Below are 20,209 nucleotides of genomic sequence, written 5' to 3' on the forward strand. Positions count from 1 at the left end.
TTGTCTACAAGATTGAAGCTGTTTAATGTGTCAAACAGACAATATGCTGCCATGTGAGAGCCTGTTTCTGTGCCACAACAGCATTTAACAGGGATTTAAATGTATTGACTCATTTCTACATGTTCTTCTGTGCAGACTCCAAAATAACTCAATAGGTTTAATTCATATTTCTTTCTGCCTCTGTGTCTCTTTTCCATTTTGCTGTTGTTGTAAACCATTCAGTGTGATATGAGTTGGATGTATCCAACATAGTCTGAGTTATTGAGGAGGCTGCCGGGAGGAATCCTGACCTGAAGCTGAACCATTGCAAAAGGAACTCGTATCATGATCTATCCACAAACTAACCAAGGCCTCACTTAAACTTGTTTGCAGACCAAGTGACAAGAAACACGCGAGGTGGAGTCGGAGTCTAGTAACCACCGACCTGCATCTGCTAAAGCTATTAGTTATTGCAGGTCTGGACAGTTTGAAGTAAATACCCACAGTAATCCACATCTGTCCTCCCGAATCTTTCTTTTGAGCACTTTTCCCATGAAGGCAGAGCAGGGTGAGACCCTGGTGACAGGCGCACGGCCTCCTCTTTATAAATGGATGTCAACCATATCTGGCAGTCAAGAGGCTCAGCTCCAGACCTCTATGCCATGTTAAAAATTCAGCCAACCATTATCCGGGGCAGATCTCATCCATCCATAAAGCCTCGCTACTGCAGAGCTGTTTGAAGACCTGACTCACACTAAGTCGTGTGCCCCCCTCCCCCTGAGCTGTCTGGTAGTTTGCCAGGTTTTCCTTTAGGTCGGCCAGTCATCTTTTACATTCTGTGACTTCTCACCACAATCAGACTGACAGTTCAGATGTTAGCTGCAGCAGCATGATCGGACTCCCTCTGTCAGCTGCTCTTTTCTTCTGCTCTTCATTCTACATCACAAACGATGATTGTAGGATGAAGGAACTTCACATTATTGTTTTTTATCTTTTATTTATATTATCTTATTTAAATGTTCTGTGTCTAAATTTCACTTTTCACAGTTCAGCACTGAAACCAGTTTTACACAAATAATTTATGAGCAGTGACCTCGGGGTTGATAAACAATATAAAACAAGCCCGGGATAGTTTGTAGGTTGTAGTTTAGAAGAGAGAAAGCATAGCTAGACTACATGTGACGCCTGCTGTGAAGGACAGATCACTGACCGGGCAGGAGAATCCCTGAGGCGATGCACTCCATGACGCGACGCAGGGCCTCGCCTGGACCCAGCGGCCGGTTACAGGTGGCGATGGCCTTTTCACAAATGAGCTCCAGAGACTGTAGAGAGTGGACAGAGAGGGGACACTCAACGCAACGCAAACTAAATCAATTGCAGTCACGACTCTGGTCCTGGGACACAGACTTTCCTACTCGGTGCAACACTTTTTTACGTTTCATGTCCAGTTTACAGGTTCTTTAAGTTGTTCCTTTAAAAAGTCATTTCTGATTCTGTGGCCGTCACCTACCCATCCTTTAAGAGGCTGCCACACTGGAAGTCTGTTGCACATGTCTCTGAGGATCCTCAAGACGATGACGCAGGACTTGAGATCTGTGACTCTGGCCTGACGGGACAGACAGCACGAGACGCATTTCAATAGGACAGCAGTCTGAGCAGCACAAATTCCAGCAGTGCTTGAAGAGGCATTCTCATGATGCTTACATTTTAATATGCTCCTAATAAGACTGTGAGAGGAGTAATGTGATATTTACTTCCAAATGTTCATTTTGTTAATGTGTAAATATGTCTTGGAGTATTTCACTCAAAACAATGACCAACAAAACATGTTGAAATCTTTGGAAACCAAGATGCATCTACAAATCTTTGTTCCAAAATGATTCACAGATCTTCCTTTTAACACCTTAGATAACATAGATGTAGTAGTACAGTAACTCAACAACTAAATTATGATTATGATGCTTTCACTTAAACATTACGCACATGGGTGATGGGATCTGCAGTTGTTATAAATCAGTGGAGGTCCCTGGGTCATATTTGCCCTCTCTTTGCACTGACTCACCTTCAGTTCACAGTGCAACACTGCACTCTGATACTACTTGGCATTTTGCTCTGCTTCCCTGAGGGAAGCCGCTCTCTGCTTCACCTGACCTTGACTCTCATCTCCCTCCTCAGTAGTAGAAAAACGCTCAGTTGAGTCAGGACTGCAGCGCTGTAGATCATCTGAAACCTGACTTAGTGAAGAATTGCATCATGACCCTGTGTCCTTCAGAGCTGAATCTCCCACTGCCTGTTTATCATATCTGCACATCATGAATTCTTTCACCACATATAATAACTCGATAATAAACAAATAACAACCAGTTTTATGTTGGACTCACTCTTTTTTCATCCCAATGCGGCACAAATTTCTAGAAAACAATAAATGCACATTTCCATCCAGTTCCATTGTCTGAATTTTTAAAATCTAATGTTCTCAGATGAACTCTCTTTGCAAAACAAGATGCAATACTTGAAACAGAACCCGTTCTTATGCCAAGAGTTCAACAATCGAGGTGAGATTGTAGAATCAGCCCAGCTGTGCTCACCTGGAACCATTTGGCGTGTCGGAGTGAAGCCAGCGCAGCCTGGCACTTCTGCCTGTCCAGGACATCCTCCTCGTCCTTGTCCTCCTGCCTCTCTTTGTTGTCGTCCAGCTCGCCCTCCTCTGGAGAGAGGGACAGGATGAGACGAGACAGACTGAGCGTGACCACGCTGACCTCCCACACGCTCACACAGACAAACAGGCAGCAGGGTTGGACAGCTAATTATTAGGCAAACCCACTGATCTGACTGAATGAGCTAGGAGGGGTAATTTAAGAGATTCCGTGATTTTCTGGGAGCGGGGACTTTCTCATGCACAAGGCAGGATCTTTCATAACATTGACAGGTGGAACCGGAGTAGACGTGAGCGCATGCGTCTTGCTGCCCGGCCGGAGTCTCACTCTAGATGCAGATCAGTGGCTGGAGGCGATGAAACACGCCAGATTAGTGTGTTATCAATTACAGCGCAGGACGAAAATGAGAGCATGGCAACAAATCGGGCCAAAAGCCAGATTAAAGATTAAAGTGACACTTTAGAGCAAGGAGGCGTCTGATGGATTCAGGAATTCTGGCTCAGGAATGCCTGAGATGGGGGAGAGGCAGAGTGCAGACACATTAGTTATTGAACTTGTAGTGAGATCCTGTTGTAAAGGCGTGTTGCTCTGCTGTTTTCTGGGGCGCCATGCTAGTATTTTCACTCTTGCGGGGTCGGTCAGATGTTTATGTTTGACTGAAACAGTCTCTCCACACCGGGTTCCTGTGGGGAGCACTCCTGCCATGACTGGAGGTCGAGCCATGGGAGAACGACAGCAGAAGAAGAGTGACAGCAGATGACAACGAGAACATAAACATCTGAGAGTGAGAACGCCACCCTGGAAAGAAAGTGAAGGCTGTTTGTTCTCAGGAGCAGCTAAGGGGTGCCCACTGTGGGACAGTCAAGCAGACGGACAACAGGGGGAACAGACTGCAGACCACACTGCAGAGCTCAGCACGGAGGGCTCACAGTTTATCAGTGATTTCTATCACAAACCCAATACAGGGACTTCTCTGTAACTTGAAACATTATCTTTATTCTTCAGCTTGCCAAGCTGCAAAAATTAGGGCTTGATAAATGTTCCACCGCACTAAAATCACTTCCATTATGGTTCAATGACTCCCTCTTCCAATGAGTAATAGCGAGCAGAGATTAAATCGTGGCTCTTTACTCCGAAACCGACATAATGCTGACACAGAGCATTAAAAAAGCCCCTGCTTATAGACAGGTGGTAACAGTGTCGTATCCGATTCCAAATATCTGCAGTATTCAAATCTCAATTTATCGCTCTGCAGTAACGTGAGCTGAGGAGCGATGTGTGTGGTTTAGCAGTCTGTTGCTGTAGAGACCGTAGTGAAAGCTGAACAGGATGGAAGAGGTGGAAGACAAACGAAGGAGCTGATGAGAGACACAGGGTTCTTCCCGTGTCACCCCTCCTCCAAGACCAAAGACTGAGGACCTTCATGTTCTGCCCCTGGGACCTCTGGGTAATTTAATGTACCACCCTGACAGGAAATCTGCAGCTAATGGCACAATTTGTCAAAGCACAGTGGAACAGTTTTAATCTAGCACCTTCAGGTGAACTCTTTACTCTTTACTCTCTTGCTTGGTGCAACTAGAAAACTCATAAAATTGATTTCACCTGGGAACTGAAAGGAAATATAATACAACAAAAAAGTGAAATCTTCGTGCCACGTGAATCACTGTGGACCTTTTTTGTGTTTAATTGTAATTTTAAAAAACAAATACAAAATATTTCATCTATTTTTTATATTCTCCGGTTTGAAAATCACTAATTTGTCTCAATGGGCTTTAATAAAGCACTAAATTGAAAATCTAAATGTTAAAACACATGTTGAATCTGCTCATTAAAACACATTCTTAAATATTTCTTCCCATTAATCAACTCTTTTAACTATAAAATGTCAGATAACAGTAGAAAATAGCCTAAAACCACATTCCCAGAGCCCAAATTTAGCTTCTTCTTCATAAAATTCAAAGATAATACATTTCCATGGTTAATTGTGAAAAACAAATGTGAACAGAGCAGATATCGACCTTGATCTTAAATTTTTACTTAAAAGTTGAATTTGAAAACTGAATTTCAAATTGTATTGTTTATTTAATGAGGACAACGCAGAAAACCTTTATTGTATGAGCACAGGCTGCAAGAGCTAGTTAAATATCCATGAGTTTGTTATTATTATTATATTGTAAATGATAATAATCATAATATATATAAATGTAAATGACGCTGAGTTTACTTCCTGCTTCAATCTCACAATTAATTTGTCCCCTGCTTTGACATTTAGTTTCTCTGATTAGCCTTCGTTTACAGCTTATTCTCTTTAATTGAAACACGTGTATGGAGAGTGGCACCTACAAATTAAATCAGATCCAATTTACAGCAGCTGGTCAGTGTGAAATCTGAATTATTCTGGTCAAACTCAAGATTCAGCAGAAATAACGGAGCTTTTGTGAAAGAGCTGTAATTTGTGAACATTAGATATTCTCAGATTTATCTCTAATTATTATTCTATTCTGCAGATACGTTGCACAAACTGTTTCCCAGATGCAGGTCATGAAGGAGCCGTCACTCACAGGTCCAGACCACATACAGATGGACAACCCCTGCTAAAATCTCCTTGACATCATCGGCTTAGGGAAATTTTGATTAGTGACCAGGACATCAGATTAATTGAATTAACAACATGAAATTAAGGGATGTCATTCTGAGCCAATAAAAACTGATCAGCACAGAGGGGTCAGGCCCAGTGAAAGCACAGAAGAACAGATCTGGACATTTGCTGCTGGGCAATGAAGCCGTTTTGTCCTTCTAGTCTGTGTGCTCGGTGGCAGACGCGGACCAGAACTTCATGGTGACCCAGAGAGAAGTCCAGTCAACAGAGGAAGGGGGAGGGAAGGGGAGGTAGAGGAGCATGTCTGAGGCAGAGAGTGAGTGGGTTGGTTTGATTTGCTTGTCGGGGAAGCCCCTTGTACCCGGGGTTTCCTGCTGCTGGGTGGGGGGAGCGCCTCGTCAGCAGCGGGGCCGCAGAGAAGTGTCAATCCACACAGCGAGCCGACCTGCGGAGCTACGGCAACAAAACCAACAGTGAGTGAGCAGAGGCCGGCTACAGGAGGTACACGATAAAAACCAGGGGTCAACTACAGGAATACTCACCAGAAAACAAATCCCTGAACCCTCACGTATGAGATGTTGAGTGAAGCAGCACAGATAGAGCTGGGTTTCAATGGATTAGATTTGAATCTATCAGCTAAACATGTAGTTACAGCTAACAAGAACTCTCTTATGGCCTTTAGTTCTGTCAGTTTAGGAATAAAAAAGCAGCAGCTACAACCTGAAAGCAGCAGGTTGTAGCTGCTGGTTTAATTTGTACAGTTGACTGTGGGGTTGGTTAAAGAAGAGAAGAATTTAACTCAGTAGCATCAGGTTTTTATCCAGTGTGCTGCATCCTGTCAATCTCTTGTCTTCCCTGAAGTAACTGTTTCTTTTCTCAAACCATCATTGTGCATCATTAAAGTCACACTGACCTTAAAGGGTAAGTCCACCAAATTCTCACATTGACACGTCTGTCACTAAGAACTGTTGAAATAATACTATGATCCACAGGAAAATCCAAGTTCTGATGTAACTGAAGCAACTGACAAGAGAAGATTCATCACTATCACGTTCACTACCTGGAAACTAGTTGAACATGTTCTTGCTAAATTGGATAACGATCCAAAACAAACCAGTAAGTGGACTACTTAAAGAGAATTCAAGGAACCACATGGGGCTTCTCCTAATGCGTCATTATTGAAACAGAAACAGAAACATACAGAAACTGTGTCACAGTCGGAAGAGGGATGAGTCTTGTTTATAGGATTTCACACTATATAACAACCTGGACGAGACAAAAAACAACAACAATAATAAAAAAAAACAACATCTTGTTTGTTCTGACAGGATGTCGATCAAAAAATGAAACTGGTTTTCTCCTCTTTGTGATTGTGGAGCCGTCGCTCTCCTGCATCTATGCACCTCTTTTTGATGACAGGACTCAATCTTTCCCACTGGGAGCAGGTCCCACAACAGGGCTCGCTGTTCCATAACGGCAGCTCTTCAGTTCTGACTGGCCTTTCATTAATTCTTAATTTCATTCCTGTTTATGGGACGATACCAGCAAAGCGGAAGCACTGATGCCAAACGTCGGCCCCTGACTTACAGTACAGACACCTGACAGGAGGGAGCGTTAGATAAAAACACACATCTACAGATAAAAAGAGATAAACTGTCTTGTTGTCTTGTTTTATAAACATGTTTCTGCTGCCTGCTCTTAACAAGGTCATCTGAACCTGGATTGCTGAGTCTGTTCCTGTCCGGGATGATGTTAGAGGACACCTGAGTCAGACGTCTCCGTTTTCACCAACCCTACACATTCCCTGTGGAAATCATCGGCCATCTGCTGTTTCCTCCACACTTGACCCAGATCTATGACATCTCTTCTCCTTTCTCCCCTGTTCACCTCTCAGGTTTCAGCCCTCTCTGTATATCAGCCTTCACTATTATCCCCAGATTGTCTACCATCTCTAGCTTCGGTTTCATGGTACTTTTATACCTTTACCTTTAAGTCTCTCCCCCTCTCTTCCTCCCCCCTTTTTTTCAGCCCTCTGTTGTCACATAAAGGTCAAATAAAAACGCAGGGAAGCATCTTACCACACAGAAGCAAAGGAAGAAGGGGATTAGAGGCAAGAGGATGAGGAGGAGGGAGTCAATACCTTCATCTGTGGTGTTGTGCTCCTCCCTCATGGCTAAGGACGAGAGGGTGATCTTCAGTATGAGTTGAGGGTCTTTGGTGCTGCAGACCCGGATGGCTGCCTCAGGTGCGCACGACCGCACTTCGTATTTGTCCTCTGTCATTGTCTGCAAGGCAGGGCTGTACGATTAATTAAAAATCAAATATCACAGTCACAGCACTCAGTCCGGCTTTTTGTAAAGAACAAGGTGCTGCTGCTCTCCCCTTTTGGAGAATGTGTTTAAGGACAAGCTCTTGTTATATGCAGAATCACTGGTGTAAAAATAAAATAGCTTCATTAACACTAAGCAAATCACATGCATCAGTTCCCTCAGCAGAGATATAAAAACTTTTCTCAGAAATATTCAAAGAAATATACTTTTTTTTTACCTTAACTGCAGAGATGACCAGTCTTATAATAAACCTCACTCACACATGCAATGTGGTTTTAGATGTGAGCCATTTAAGATCATAAGGCACAAACTCAGAGTAGTTGTCTTCTATAAATTATTACTCATTGATTATTCTGCAGTAAAACAGGAATTAAACCAGTAACTTCAGCACTGAAGAGAAAAGAAAGTCTGGAAAAGGGTTGAGCATCCTCCATGCTCATAATGATCATTAAGGAAAGATTCAACAGCCAAATAGTTTTAAAATCCATCAGTGATGCAGCCAAAACCTACTTCTTCATTCATTTCAATTAACTGGATGCCGTTTTCCATCAGTGGTAACATTTACTCTTACAAAGCAGGTGGCACCGTGGCGTCATCTTTAAACAACCTTGAACCATTTTCATGACATCAACATGAACGTGAAAGTCATCTGAGATTGAATGACAGAAAGCTATTACTCCATCCAGCAGTGTTAAATATTCCACGTCTGTAGAGAGAGACCTTTTATATAGAGCATATTACATTAGATTTAATATTTGATGTCCTCCTGCTGTTTCTGTGTCGCTGCACGGCGGCAGCCTGTCATTAGCCGACGCGTTGTGTTTCAGGTTGTCCTTCCATCGGTCTCTGTCCAACTTCAGGAGTTACTGGAGGGATCCAACCACAGTGTGGTAATTCTAGTTGTTTGTTGTTAAACTTTTAAGTTAACACTTACATGCATCACTTCCTGCACAAATGTTTCACAATAAAAGCCTCTGAAGGGTTCAAAAGCGATAAACCTAAGTTGGATTTTAATTAGAAAATACAGAGGAGAGGTTGGGTTCACTGATGGTAGCCTAAAGGTTAATGCTAAGCTGTTTATGTTGCACAACCCCATTTATACAGTAGTTTTAACTGGTAGTGGTGGGGTTCTCCATTCCTACAGCTTTTAACATCAACGGCAATGAAAACAAATGGAAAAGATAAGATCCTGGAAATAATTACTGAATTAAAACTGTATTTCTTGTGAATTTTATGACGCTGTCTCTGTTGTACCAATGGATTTCTGTTATTTTCGTCCTATTCAAGACTTTGCAGCATACAAAACCCTACTTTTTTCAAAACCAGACAGGCCTATCAAACCACAAAATGGCACAAATAGTTGTGTTTACATGCAGCTTTCCTCCATATTTCATTCAGAGTTCCAACCCCTGTTGTTATTGCCAGTCAATTCCCAGCAGGCCAGACTATCTTGTTTTTCCTCGAGATTTGGGTTAGCTTTCAGCGGCATGTTTTCGAGTGCGTTCCCTCTATCTCAGCTCTGCAAGAAATGACCCCATCCATCTCCCATCTGCTGTCAATCTCTCCCAGTTTGGCCCAGGAAATGAGAGCTTCAAATGGTTTCCTCCCTTGATGATGAAGCACGCATGGCAGCTATGGCAGGTAATTAACTGAGATGGGGGCACAGGAAGCACATTTAGGCTCTGTGCATGTCTGTGCTGCTTCGGCTAGCAGATGCTTGGGAGGAAACACGGTGGAAACCCATTAGAAGGGAAGCGATCTGTTGAGAAAATTATTTGTACAGCACTGGAGCTCAGAATTTGGGATGTTAGAAACCCACTAAAGTCTTAGGGCTGCATCCTATCAATTGAAGGAGGAGTCCCAGTGGTAACTAGTAGTTGTGATAATGTTACTACAGTCTGGGCTTTAGACATCTCAAGGAGATGATGACAGAGATAAATCGAGTGCTGTCTCAGTAGCACAGGCCACCTCCACCTCCACCTCCACTACTTCAAATCATCTTCTCTTCTCCTACTGACTGGAAATAATACAGTCATCTGGTTAAAGAGTAACAACATTTCTCCCTGAGAAATAATATATTTGAACTAAAACACTCCAAAATTCTGTGGACAGAAAAATGAAATTCATACTGATTTGAATTATTCTGCTGGGACTCCTCAAACAACGACTAAAGTGCTGAGGTGTATTTTACCTGTCAAGGACAATTTTTAATTAAGCTGAGTTTATTCATATCAATAAAACAAATATCTTCCTGTTGTTTTATTGGAGATAACTGTGGGGGTTTGTTCTCATTAACAGCTGCCAAATAAAGGGAAAAGATTCAGTTTCACACTGAATATTTTATTTTTTGCTTGTCATTTTATCCAGCACACGTCATGGCATGTCAGTCCCGTGTTATTGGACATTTGGATTTCCTAGTAACCAAAACCAAAGTTAGTAAGTTATTGCACTAAATGCATGTATGTATCAGATTTAACTGAAAATACAAATTGGTCGCACCTACTCCTGAAGATCTGTTAAAATTTTAAATAATTTAAAGCATGTTTGCATACTTCTCTATTGATTTGCACATATCCTCCTGATTTAAAAATATCCAATATACTATATACTTTAAATATGTAGAAAGGATCAGACCACAAGATCATTTATCTCCTATATCTTCATATATATCTTTACCTGGAACTTGTTTTCTACACATTGACAGTAAAGTTGAATCAAATATCGCCCATCACTTTTGAGAGGATGTTCTAGTATTTGTGTGTTTTACATTTTTTAAATTTCAAAATGAATATTAAAATGCTACTGCAAATACTCAATGTGTGTATTATAAAAGAGCACTGAATCCATAATGCTGTCCATGACACGCGTGGCTTTGAACTAATGTATTATTCATCATCAAGTCCCGCTACACTTCAGGGTGTCAGCATGTCTCTTTTCCAATGTCACCACACAAACTCCTATACTTCTAACGCACATAAAGAACTTGTTGTTCTCTGTGGACAAGCGTTTCTACTGAAGCTCAGATGACAAAGATGCCTTTTTGAAGCCTCCCCTAAGGTTGCTTCCTCAGCTGTGCTTTGTGGCTCACTTTGACTGAACCTTGATGAGCGCTGCATTGCTGGAGGTGTGGCTGAGTGTACCTGGATCTGCAGAGGGAGGTTGGCGCTGATGGTGTAGAGCAGCAGTTTGGTGGGTTTCTCCCTGCACATCAACACCAGTTCCAGGTCCATGTCCCCTTTGATGAGCAGGCCTTTGGCCACCAGGCCGACACGCGTCACACCGCACAGCACTGATGTACCGTCACGCCTGAGGGCAGATGGATGACAGCCAGTGTCACATTCTCTCACGGCCATGCAGAGTGTTTACAGGCGATAACACATTAATTCACACTGTGCAGCCAGAGAACAGGTTCTCAGTTACTGAAAGGTGTCTGAGAACTGCTGATTGAGAAGCGCTATTAACACAGTTAATCCTAATTTTATAGATTTACAGAAAGTAACCATCAGTGTCCTGACACAGCAGGTATTTCCACCCAGTAGTGGAGGTTCTTTACTACACTTTTACTACTACTACAACATGTCAGTGAATAACTTGAAACGTCTGATGATACGAACCAGGCTGATTTGTCCAACAGCTCACTGCAGCCATGCAGATTGGTTTTTGTTTGTTTTGTTTAGTGTTTAAAATGTTTTTCATTTTTCATGATTTTCATTTTTGATTTATTTCAGTGCTTTAAGCTCCTCCATCTACATTTAATACTGAACTGAATAGAATCACAAATCTCAGGGACCTCAAAACTAGGGATCACCTCTCTGCCTGGCTAAATCCCAGAGGAGCTAAGTAAAATACTAAAACACAACCTGACAGTGCACTGTTAAACTGATAGAGTTAATTTTTTTTCTTTAAATACAAAAAGTCTGTTAACCAGAGATGAGCTGTTAGTGTCAGCTGGATTCTGGTGATTGTACTTTAACACTGTAGCTTTCACATTGTGACAAAACAATCCAAACCTGTATTTATTATATGTTCAGCTTTTTCAGCTGAAAAACTGGCACCAACAACTCAACCATCTCTGCAGCACTCCACTAATCAGGCCTGTATGGTAGAGTGGTCAGACAGAAACCACTCCTCAGTAAAAGTTTGCTAAAATACACGTGAAGGACTCTCAGATCACAAGAAACAAGATTCTCTGGTCTGATGAAACAAAGATTAAACAAAGAGTTGACCTGAAATTTCAAGCGTCATGTTTGGGTAAAACCAGCCACTGCTCAGCACCTGGCCAATACCATCCCTACAATAAAGCATGGTGGTGGCAGCATCATCCTGTGGGGATGTATTTCAGCAGCAGCAACTGGGAGACTAGTTAGGATCGAGGGAAAGACGAATGCAGCAATGTACTGAGACATCATTAATGAAAACCTGTTCTCTGAACCTCAGCCTGGGGTGATGGGTCACCTTTTAACAGGACAATGACCCCGAGCACACAGCAAAGATAACAAAGCAGTGGCTACGGGACAACGCTGATGGAACTTGAGAGGTTCTGCAAAGAAGAATGGGAGAAACTGCCCAAACATAGCTGCCAAGCTTGTAGCATCGTGCTCAAAAAAACTTGAGGCTGTAATTGGTGCTAAAGGTGCTTCAACAAAGTGCTGAGTAAAGACTGTGAATACTTATGTGCATGTGATTTTTTCCATTTTCTTTTTTTTATTAATATTTCAAACAAACTTCTTTCACTTGGACATTACGGGATATTTTGTTGTAGAATGGTGAGAAAAAAAATGAATTAAATCCATTTTGGAATAAGGCTGTAACAACAAAATATGGAAAAAGTTAAGCACTGAATACTCACTGGATGCACTGTAATTATATACGTACTTCGAAACTCTTGTGTCAATGGAGCCAGCAGTGTATTTTTAAAGGGCGTGCAGAGTTTAATCTATGATGGGTGCAATATTACACTAACTTGATAAACATACACCTGATGCAAACACATGTAGAACCCTGCAGTTTTTTGTGTCTCATCTGTTGTTTTTTGATTAGCTCTCATGTTTCTCGAGACAAGAATCAAATGAATGAGCCTATTTAGCATTTTCTTTGTCTAGAATTTTCTCAGGCTGATTCATAATCTGACACAAGCTTTGGTTACTCGTGTTTGTTGTGGGATATGAAAACCACGATATTTGAGGCAAAAGTCCCCAGAAGATTAATAAATATTGAGGGGGCACTTTTGATTAACTTGGTAAATGGCAGTGAGCCTTAAGGGTCATCATCGATTCTTCACCAACAAGTGATGAGGGCCAAACACATTTTGCATATAAAATAATTTAATTGTAGTAAAATAAGTGACCTAAAGCTACATAATATACAGTAGGTAGTAGATTTCTCTTTTTCCTGTTATTTGTCTCAACCTGACCTGGACTGTTCCTCTATAATGGCACAAAAGATTCTTTGTTCTTTGAAAACCACTATGTGTCTGTTTGGGCCACAAGCCAAATGTCGAGAATTTATGACTATTTGTTGAGCTTGTTAAATCATCCAATCATCCGACAGATAGCACAGATGAGGACTTACAGGAGAACACCGTTTTATGAGGGGAAACGATCTGGCACCGTGTTGAGAAAAGATCAATTCACTTTAACTTGTGCCCATTTAGCACTGAAATACAAAACTGACCTCTAATGAAATACTGTACTGTACTTATGTAGTAAGGATGTTCTCAGGACAGAACAGTATGACCAATAGTCGGGTCACTGCTTTTATTCATCTCACTATAAACATTTCAATGACTAAGAGAAGACAATAAGAGGAACATACGTGGTCTCAGCAGCATCTTCCACCACCGTGTTATCCGCAGCCTCGTTACCGGTGGAGATCTTCCCTGAGTATTTGTTGAGGCCGTCCATCCAATCGGAGACTTTCTTGAGGGCTCCCTCCACAGTGGACACCAGCGTCTGGACGGCCTCCAGCTCCTCCGGTGCCGGATAGATGCTGGCGTGCTTGGCCATGACATGGCGGTCATCGTTCGCAAACGATCGGAACGACCTCTGGAGTAAGACGAGCGGAAAGAGAGAAATTACAATTCTTTATTTTAGAAACACTTCAATCGCAGCTGATGCTCATATCCAGTATGAATCACACAGAGTGAGCAGGTGGAGGGTCAAAGTAAAGCTCAAGGACATTCAGAGAGGAAACATGTCCACTAATGGACTTCGATGGGCTTCTGCAGAAATCAAACCTGTGGCCTTTACAGCTTGTGACCTTTGAGATCCGTCTGCTCATCATCATCATTAATCAGCATAAATGTCATGAGGGGGACTGTGATGCCACTGAGAACATACGGACTTGTTTTCTTAGTAAACAATCTAATCCAAATCAAACATTTCTCTATCAATTACAGTTGTTTAATAGTTTTCAATTCATTTTCTGTGAACATTTTCAACATTTTGTGATATTGTTAATGTAAAATAGGACATATTTTTACTGGTACTGTCTTTATTATATGATAAACCATAGCAGAGAGCCTTCCCAGGAGAGTGGAGGCTGTTACAAAAGCAGATTAATGCTCATTTTGGAAAGAGATATTCACATGCAGATGCCACGTTCAGTAGTCCACATAATGGTCATAAGAGTTTTTGCTTGCTTCCTATGCATTTATTTCAAAAACAGATCTGTGAGTCACACAGAAGCTCAGATGGGTGCCACATTTTAAAGGTCATCAATACGTAATGATCAGAACAGTGATTTAATGGTTAAAAGAAGGATTATCTTCATCCATCATCAAACACCATCATCAAAGCATTGCTCTGCTCTCTGTAATTACAGAGAAACCAATCTGAAACTGTTGACTGTTAAGTTGCTGAAGGAAGCAGAGTAAACCCAAAGCCGAATGGATTTCTTTGAACTTCAGCGCTGAGAATTTATTTCGACACCTGGTGTTGTTTTCCTTGTCAGACGAAGCTGCTGCAAATTCTGGAGCTTGTTTTCAATGTCAGAAATGCTCGTCACATTCTGCACGATGACAGCAACACCTGAAGCGACCTGTGCTGCTGCCAATCTGTGCGTGGCCTAGATACAGCTGCTGTTATTCAACATTAACATTTATGACATGCACTTAGGGATAGAGCCAGACTCTCTGAGGGGAGAGGAAAAAAAAAAAGGGCTCCGTGCCCGTTTTTACAGGCCTGAGTGCGTCGGTCCCCTGGACGAGCATCACGCCAGGCTTTCATCTCAAGGTCAAACCGGTATCTCTCTCAATCATCCCTTCCTCTTCAACTCTGATCCTCTTTTTTCTCTTTTCCCTCTCCTCCCTCTCCCCTCGCCTGCAGTGTGTAAGCACCCCTCATTACGGTGAGTTATTTATGATGGGGCTTTAATAATTCATGGCCACGAGTCTCGGGGGCTTGTGCCGGAGTTGTGAGGGTCATTCATCACGACCTAGCTAATCTCTCGCTGAGCTGCCAGGGGCATTAGAAGCTGTGTAGCAGCAAGTGTGGGCCGCGTCAACAACCATAACGCACAAACATACACACAAACAAACATTAACAATATTTAAATGAAAGATTAAGTCTTTCACAGCACCAACACTGATTCTGGACGGAGGCTGAGCTTCATATAAGGGAGGTTCCTTTTATTTGTTACCTAGAAGACCGCTGGGAGTTCAGCCTCACACGGCAATTACAAGATACTAACATTCACTGTTTTAATGAAATGTGCATTTACTTAAAACGGACACATCAGAAATTATTTATTAAACATTTTGTTTTTACTGTAAAGTCTTGAGGATGACATTTGACCCATACAAGCTGCTGGACTGTATATGAAAGATACAGACGTCAGTCAAACAGCACATATACATTAAAGATTTTCTTCACATATTAATAAAATTATGATCTTGGTATAGAAAGTAGCTGCTTGATTGATTTTTATTGCAGTCTGCAATCAAAGTTAAAAATACTTTAACCCCTCTGGGATCTATGTGCATCGCTACTCTAAGAATTTTATGGAAATATAAAATGAATATTATCATATTTACATTGGGCATTAATGCTTTAGTGTTACACCTCATTTGAAAACCTGGTGATCATCTTTTCAGCATTTTACAGGAGAATTTATTGATTTATAGAAGTACATAGTGTACGTAGTGTACATAGCTGTAAGGATTTCAGGATTTACAGTCAGGATTTTTAGGATTTTCATGGGTTGTGGAGAAAGTAAAACCAGAGGGACCATGGAAGACACATCTAACTACTAAACAAGCTTTATCTTCATGTGAACAGGTGAAGCTTTCATGCAGCAACATTCTAGTTTTTCAAGTTTCTATACTGTTGGCTTTCGTACTGGAAAAATACTGCCGACATATTAACAGAGTACAATAAACTACAATACCCAAAGTAAAACAACTAAATACTGTAAATTAACATTGAAACACAACATCTGCAAGAATCATCTAATCTTGGCCAAAACGTGTTGAATGTTTCCTTTAATGAAGGACAAACGATTAAATGTACAAATAGACATCACTATTCTGTGTCCTTCAGCTGGTAGCCTATAATAAAACCTGCCGTTTCTATATTGTGAGGGTTTTTTTTGGTTTATGCGAATTGTGTTTAACCATTTTCAGACCTTGCACGCGTCAAAACACAGTTCTCACTCAGGATCCTTGGGGGATTGTGTTTGTGGTGTACCATAAAAAGAAATCAACACGACGTGTTTAAACATAGCAAATATAGTTTTTGAGCACACTGCTTAACATCCTGTTGGCAGGAACAACCCGGTGGGTACAATTTGTCTGAGAGATGAACAGACTCATAAACTGGCTTCAAACTAAATTAATTTAGTTGTCTAGTCAAAACAAAACTTATGTTTGTGGGGACAAACACAAACCATTGCAGTTGTTATGCATCAATGCAGTATTTATACATAATGCTAATAAAAGAGAATTTAAAGTGAAAATGAAGACATCAGCAACTTTAACAGGTGCACAAATCATTTAAACTGAAAGATAACGTAGTGAACACCTACACTACACGTATAACCTGAAGCAAAAAGAAGTAAACACTACTGAGGTTATGAATTAGTCAGTTTTAAACTGGTATTTCAACATAATAAAATGTATGGTAAAATGTTAAAATAGAAGGAAAATGCTTTTACAGGACATAATGAACTAAACAGTTGTTGTGAATGTTATTAGTTCTAATAATTCTAATTAGTTCGAATTTTTAATGCTCTCTTATACAGGTATGCAATGGCTTTTAAGTGAACAAATTGAAATTGGTCATTAAATGCATGTGCATACTGGCTGCCTCTATGGACATGTTACTTCTTATGTGCTTAAAATTAACAAGATTAAATCTGACTCTCTTCTTAGGGCCTCGGCACCAAGCTAACATCAATGCATTAGAGGCAACTGAGACCAACTGCTGGATCATGTCGCCTTTTTCTGGCACTTTGAAGTAACTCTCCATACCAGCAGGTGGCAGTAGTTTGTATTATTCAAAAAGTGAAAGCAAAGGAAGAAATAGAACCGCAAATACATAAACTACAAACATAGCAGCACTTGCCGACTATCTTCAGCTCACCATAGACAGTTTAGAGCTGCTTCTAAAAGAGAATATGTCTAATAAGTTGTGAACGGCATTGTGGTTAATTTCTCGTCTAATGCTGTTATTTTCAATAAGGTGCAGGATGCACTGCAAAAACCACCCCGACAGATGCTCACCGACAGTTTGTTGTGTCCCAGCCCTTAGAACCGTACTCACTCTCTGCTCCTAGTCACAGGGTAGTTTCATCTGAAGTGAACACCAATCAGCAATCAGTGTATACAAGTGGAAAGGAGTACTAAAAGCAGGAGCTCACCATGTCCAGGCAGTGGGGGAGGGGGGTTGCGGGAGGGGTCTAGGTGAGGACCAGGGTCCTCTTCATGCAGCCAGACGTCTCCCAGCTGTTGGCCTGTAACAAGAAAAGAAAAGAGAAGTCGTCTTCACCTTGTGTTGCTCTATTAGACACAAACCTTCACTGGAAACTGGTTTATACTTGTGGGGCCTCGGTGAAACAGCTTTGTCCTTTGTATATGTACTATTTGTTACTTCTAATGTGATCCAGGATTTAAAGCTTATTCTAAGCTGCTCCAAATAAGCATCAGCTCAATGCTTAAAATGTGGGGCTTCATCATCAAGGCTAAAATCATAATCCAAAATGTCAGATTTCCAACCATTGTGCTTGTGATTTCACAGAAATGTGCGACATCTTTTGTGTCTTTTACATCAATATCTACAAACTAAAGCAGATGTAAAGCACAGTACACGTAACATAAAAAGCTTTTCATCAGAGAAGCTAAATGTTTTTTCTTTAAAATGAATGTATTCACACCCAAGCGTTTGCAGCAGGTCTGACATTCTGACGCCACGTTCGTTAGCATCCTGCTCTAACAGCTTCCGCTCTCTTGGTTTCAGACTTTCCACCAGATGTTGAACCTGCTGCAGGGATTTGCTCCCATTCACACACACAAGAGAATTAGTAAGGATCAGCGCTGATGTTGGGTGTTCCAGTTCAACCCAGAGGTGTTGGATTCCATTCAATTTTATTTGTATAGCGCCATTTACATCAGAAGTAATCTCTAGGAACTTTACAGTGTTTAAGGTTTAAGACCTAACAGAGTATAACTGTAAACAGAATTATACAGAAACCCAACAACTCCACTTAAGCAGCACTAGGAGACAGTGGAGAGGAAAAACTCCCTTTAGAGAAAGTAGCTCAGGGTGGGCGGTCATCTGGCTCGACTGGTTTGTGAGAGTGGAATAAGTTAAGAGAAACAAACAGCAGGCAACAAAAAACAACAACAACAAGTGGAAAAACACTCGGCAGGTTGATGGGACCAGTAACTCTCCACTCTGGAGATGTACAGCTCCAAGGCTGAAGATACCTGCAGAGGAGTTCAGAGAGAGGTAGACTAAGAGGAGGAACCAGACACAAAGTTAATGACATGCAATGGTAGCATCCCATAGTTCCTCCTCTCTCTCTGAACTCCTCTGCAGGTATCCTCGGGCAGAGATAGTCCTGACAAACTGCTACCTGGGGTGGTCAGACGCAATGACTTAGAAACTGGCGGCCACCACAGCTTCTCTCACACTTGGAAAGGGACAGGGTACAGTAGGTGGTGAGGGGTATTCAGGTGGTTGCAATCTGCAACCTGACCACTAGATGTCACTAAGCCTCACACACTGCACCTTTAAATAGTTTCTGATTTGTTTCTGTACATTAAAATATTACTCAGTCAATTTAAAAACAATTCAATATTAATTCATTAAAAAAACTAGAACAATAATTTGTAGACGTGGCACGTTTGCTATAGCGCTCTATTGCTTAGTGTGCAGTGGAAAATATGCACAAGAAATAAATGTAAAGGCACAACATTAAATCCGCTTGAGGGTTTTAATGTTGTGGTGAACTGGGGTCAGCATTTAGTACATTTTTCCCACGCTGACATATATAGAACATTGTGTATATGAGGAATAAAGATGAGATTTGAATCATGATTAGGTCAAAAATAAGAAAATCTCTACTTCTGACAACAACGATTTGTCATTCAAGTTATTTATTAAGCAAAAATACCCCAAAAATTATTTGATTCTAGCTTTAAAAAGGTGAAGATTAGCTTTTTAGAAGAAAATAATGAATTAACAGTTTATGAACTTATGTTATTTTTAAAATTATAAAACTATTATAACATAAAAGAAATAAGTTATAAAGGAACATTTAGAACAAACCTTCTAGCAATAAATCAATCTGTTGATTGTTTGATATAACCAGTACCATCACTGCACACGTACAGTTTTAAATTGATTAGTTTATTTCCCTTCACCCAACAAATGTTATCTCTGAAATCGCAGCTCTAACTGTTGCTCACTGCTGTTGAAAACAGTTCACGTCCAATGATGTTGTTGTAGTTTTATTTTTTCGGCGTCTATAGATTTATTTATGATTTATTTCTCTCTGTCACTTCTGCTCCACATGTCCTTGTAACCATGCGCCATATCATAATCTAAGTCGTTCAGACGTGTTTATCATTCGGTCTTTTTTGAAAAGTACAAATATATCATGTTTAAAATTTCAAAACCTCATTTCTTATTATGATTTAAATGGAACTGTCCTTAAACAACATGCTCTCTATTCGTACTTTCATTCTGATGCTGCTAGGAAACAGTTTGAATATTACCTGAAAACAGACTCTCGCACTAAAGCATTAATTAAATTACTGAATATATTCTCACTATTAAATGCATTCGATGAAGCTGCGGCTTTGCCCACGCGGTCAAATGCTAATGAGATGAAAGCTGGATGGTGTAACCATGTGGTGGAGGAGGAAGAGGAGGAGAGAAAGCAGCACTGCTGTGTGACATCCTGAGGGAATCATGGGGTCGAGCTGAACATCAATTAGATTCTCCATCACCTTGAACTTGTTTTCAATGACAGAGCAGAGCAGGCTGATGGTGTTAGCCTCATTCACCACAAGTCTTATCTGCTCGTTGAATTCTTTTAACCATCCGGTAAAATAAACACAGAGTCGAAGAGAAATGTCAGAAAAAAGATGTTGATCTATAAGACACAACAATTACTGAGCCAGCTGCAGAGATTTCTTCCCTCTG

The 20,209-nt window shown here is 40.9% G+C and overlaps 1 protein-coding gene across 2 annotated transcripts in view; it reads right to left on the reverse strand.

Moving 5' to 3' along the window:
• LOC113151386 (spermatid perinuclear RNA-binding protein-like) overlaps positions 1-20,209 on the reverse strand; it is a 65,577-nt gene that overhangs the window by 20,348 nt on the left and 25,020 nt on the right. For both annotated transcript variants that reach the window (XM_026344358.1, XM_026344360.1), the window contains exons 2-8: positions 17,421-17,513; positions 13,380-13,609; positions 10,706-10,871; positions 7,376-7,520; positions 2,568-2,686; positions 1,490-1,585; positions 1,190-1,301 (exon numbers count right to left, since the gene is read on the reverse strand). In XM_026344358.1, coding sequence (XP_026200143.1) covers positions 1,190-1,301; positions 1,490-1,585; positions 2,568-2,686; positions 7,376-7,520; positions 10,706-10,871; positions 13,380-13,609; positions 17,421-17,423 — 871 coding nt within the window. In that variant the 5' untranslated portion in view covers positions 17,424-17,513. The remainder of the gene's footprint in view (positions 1-1,189; positions 1,302-1,489; positions 1,586-2,567; positions 2,687-7,375; positions 7,521-10,705; positions 10,872-13,379; positions 13,610-17,420; positions 17,514-20,209) is intronic.

This window comes from Anabas testudineus, chromosome 9, assembly GCF_900324465.2.
Source record: "Anabas testudineus chromosome 9, fAnaTes1.2, whole genome shotgun sequence".
Classification (NCBI taxonomy): Eukaryota; Metazoa; Chordata; class Actinopteri; order Anabantiformes; family Anabantidae; genus Anabas; species Anabas testudineus.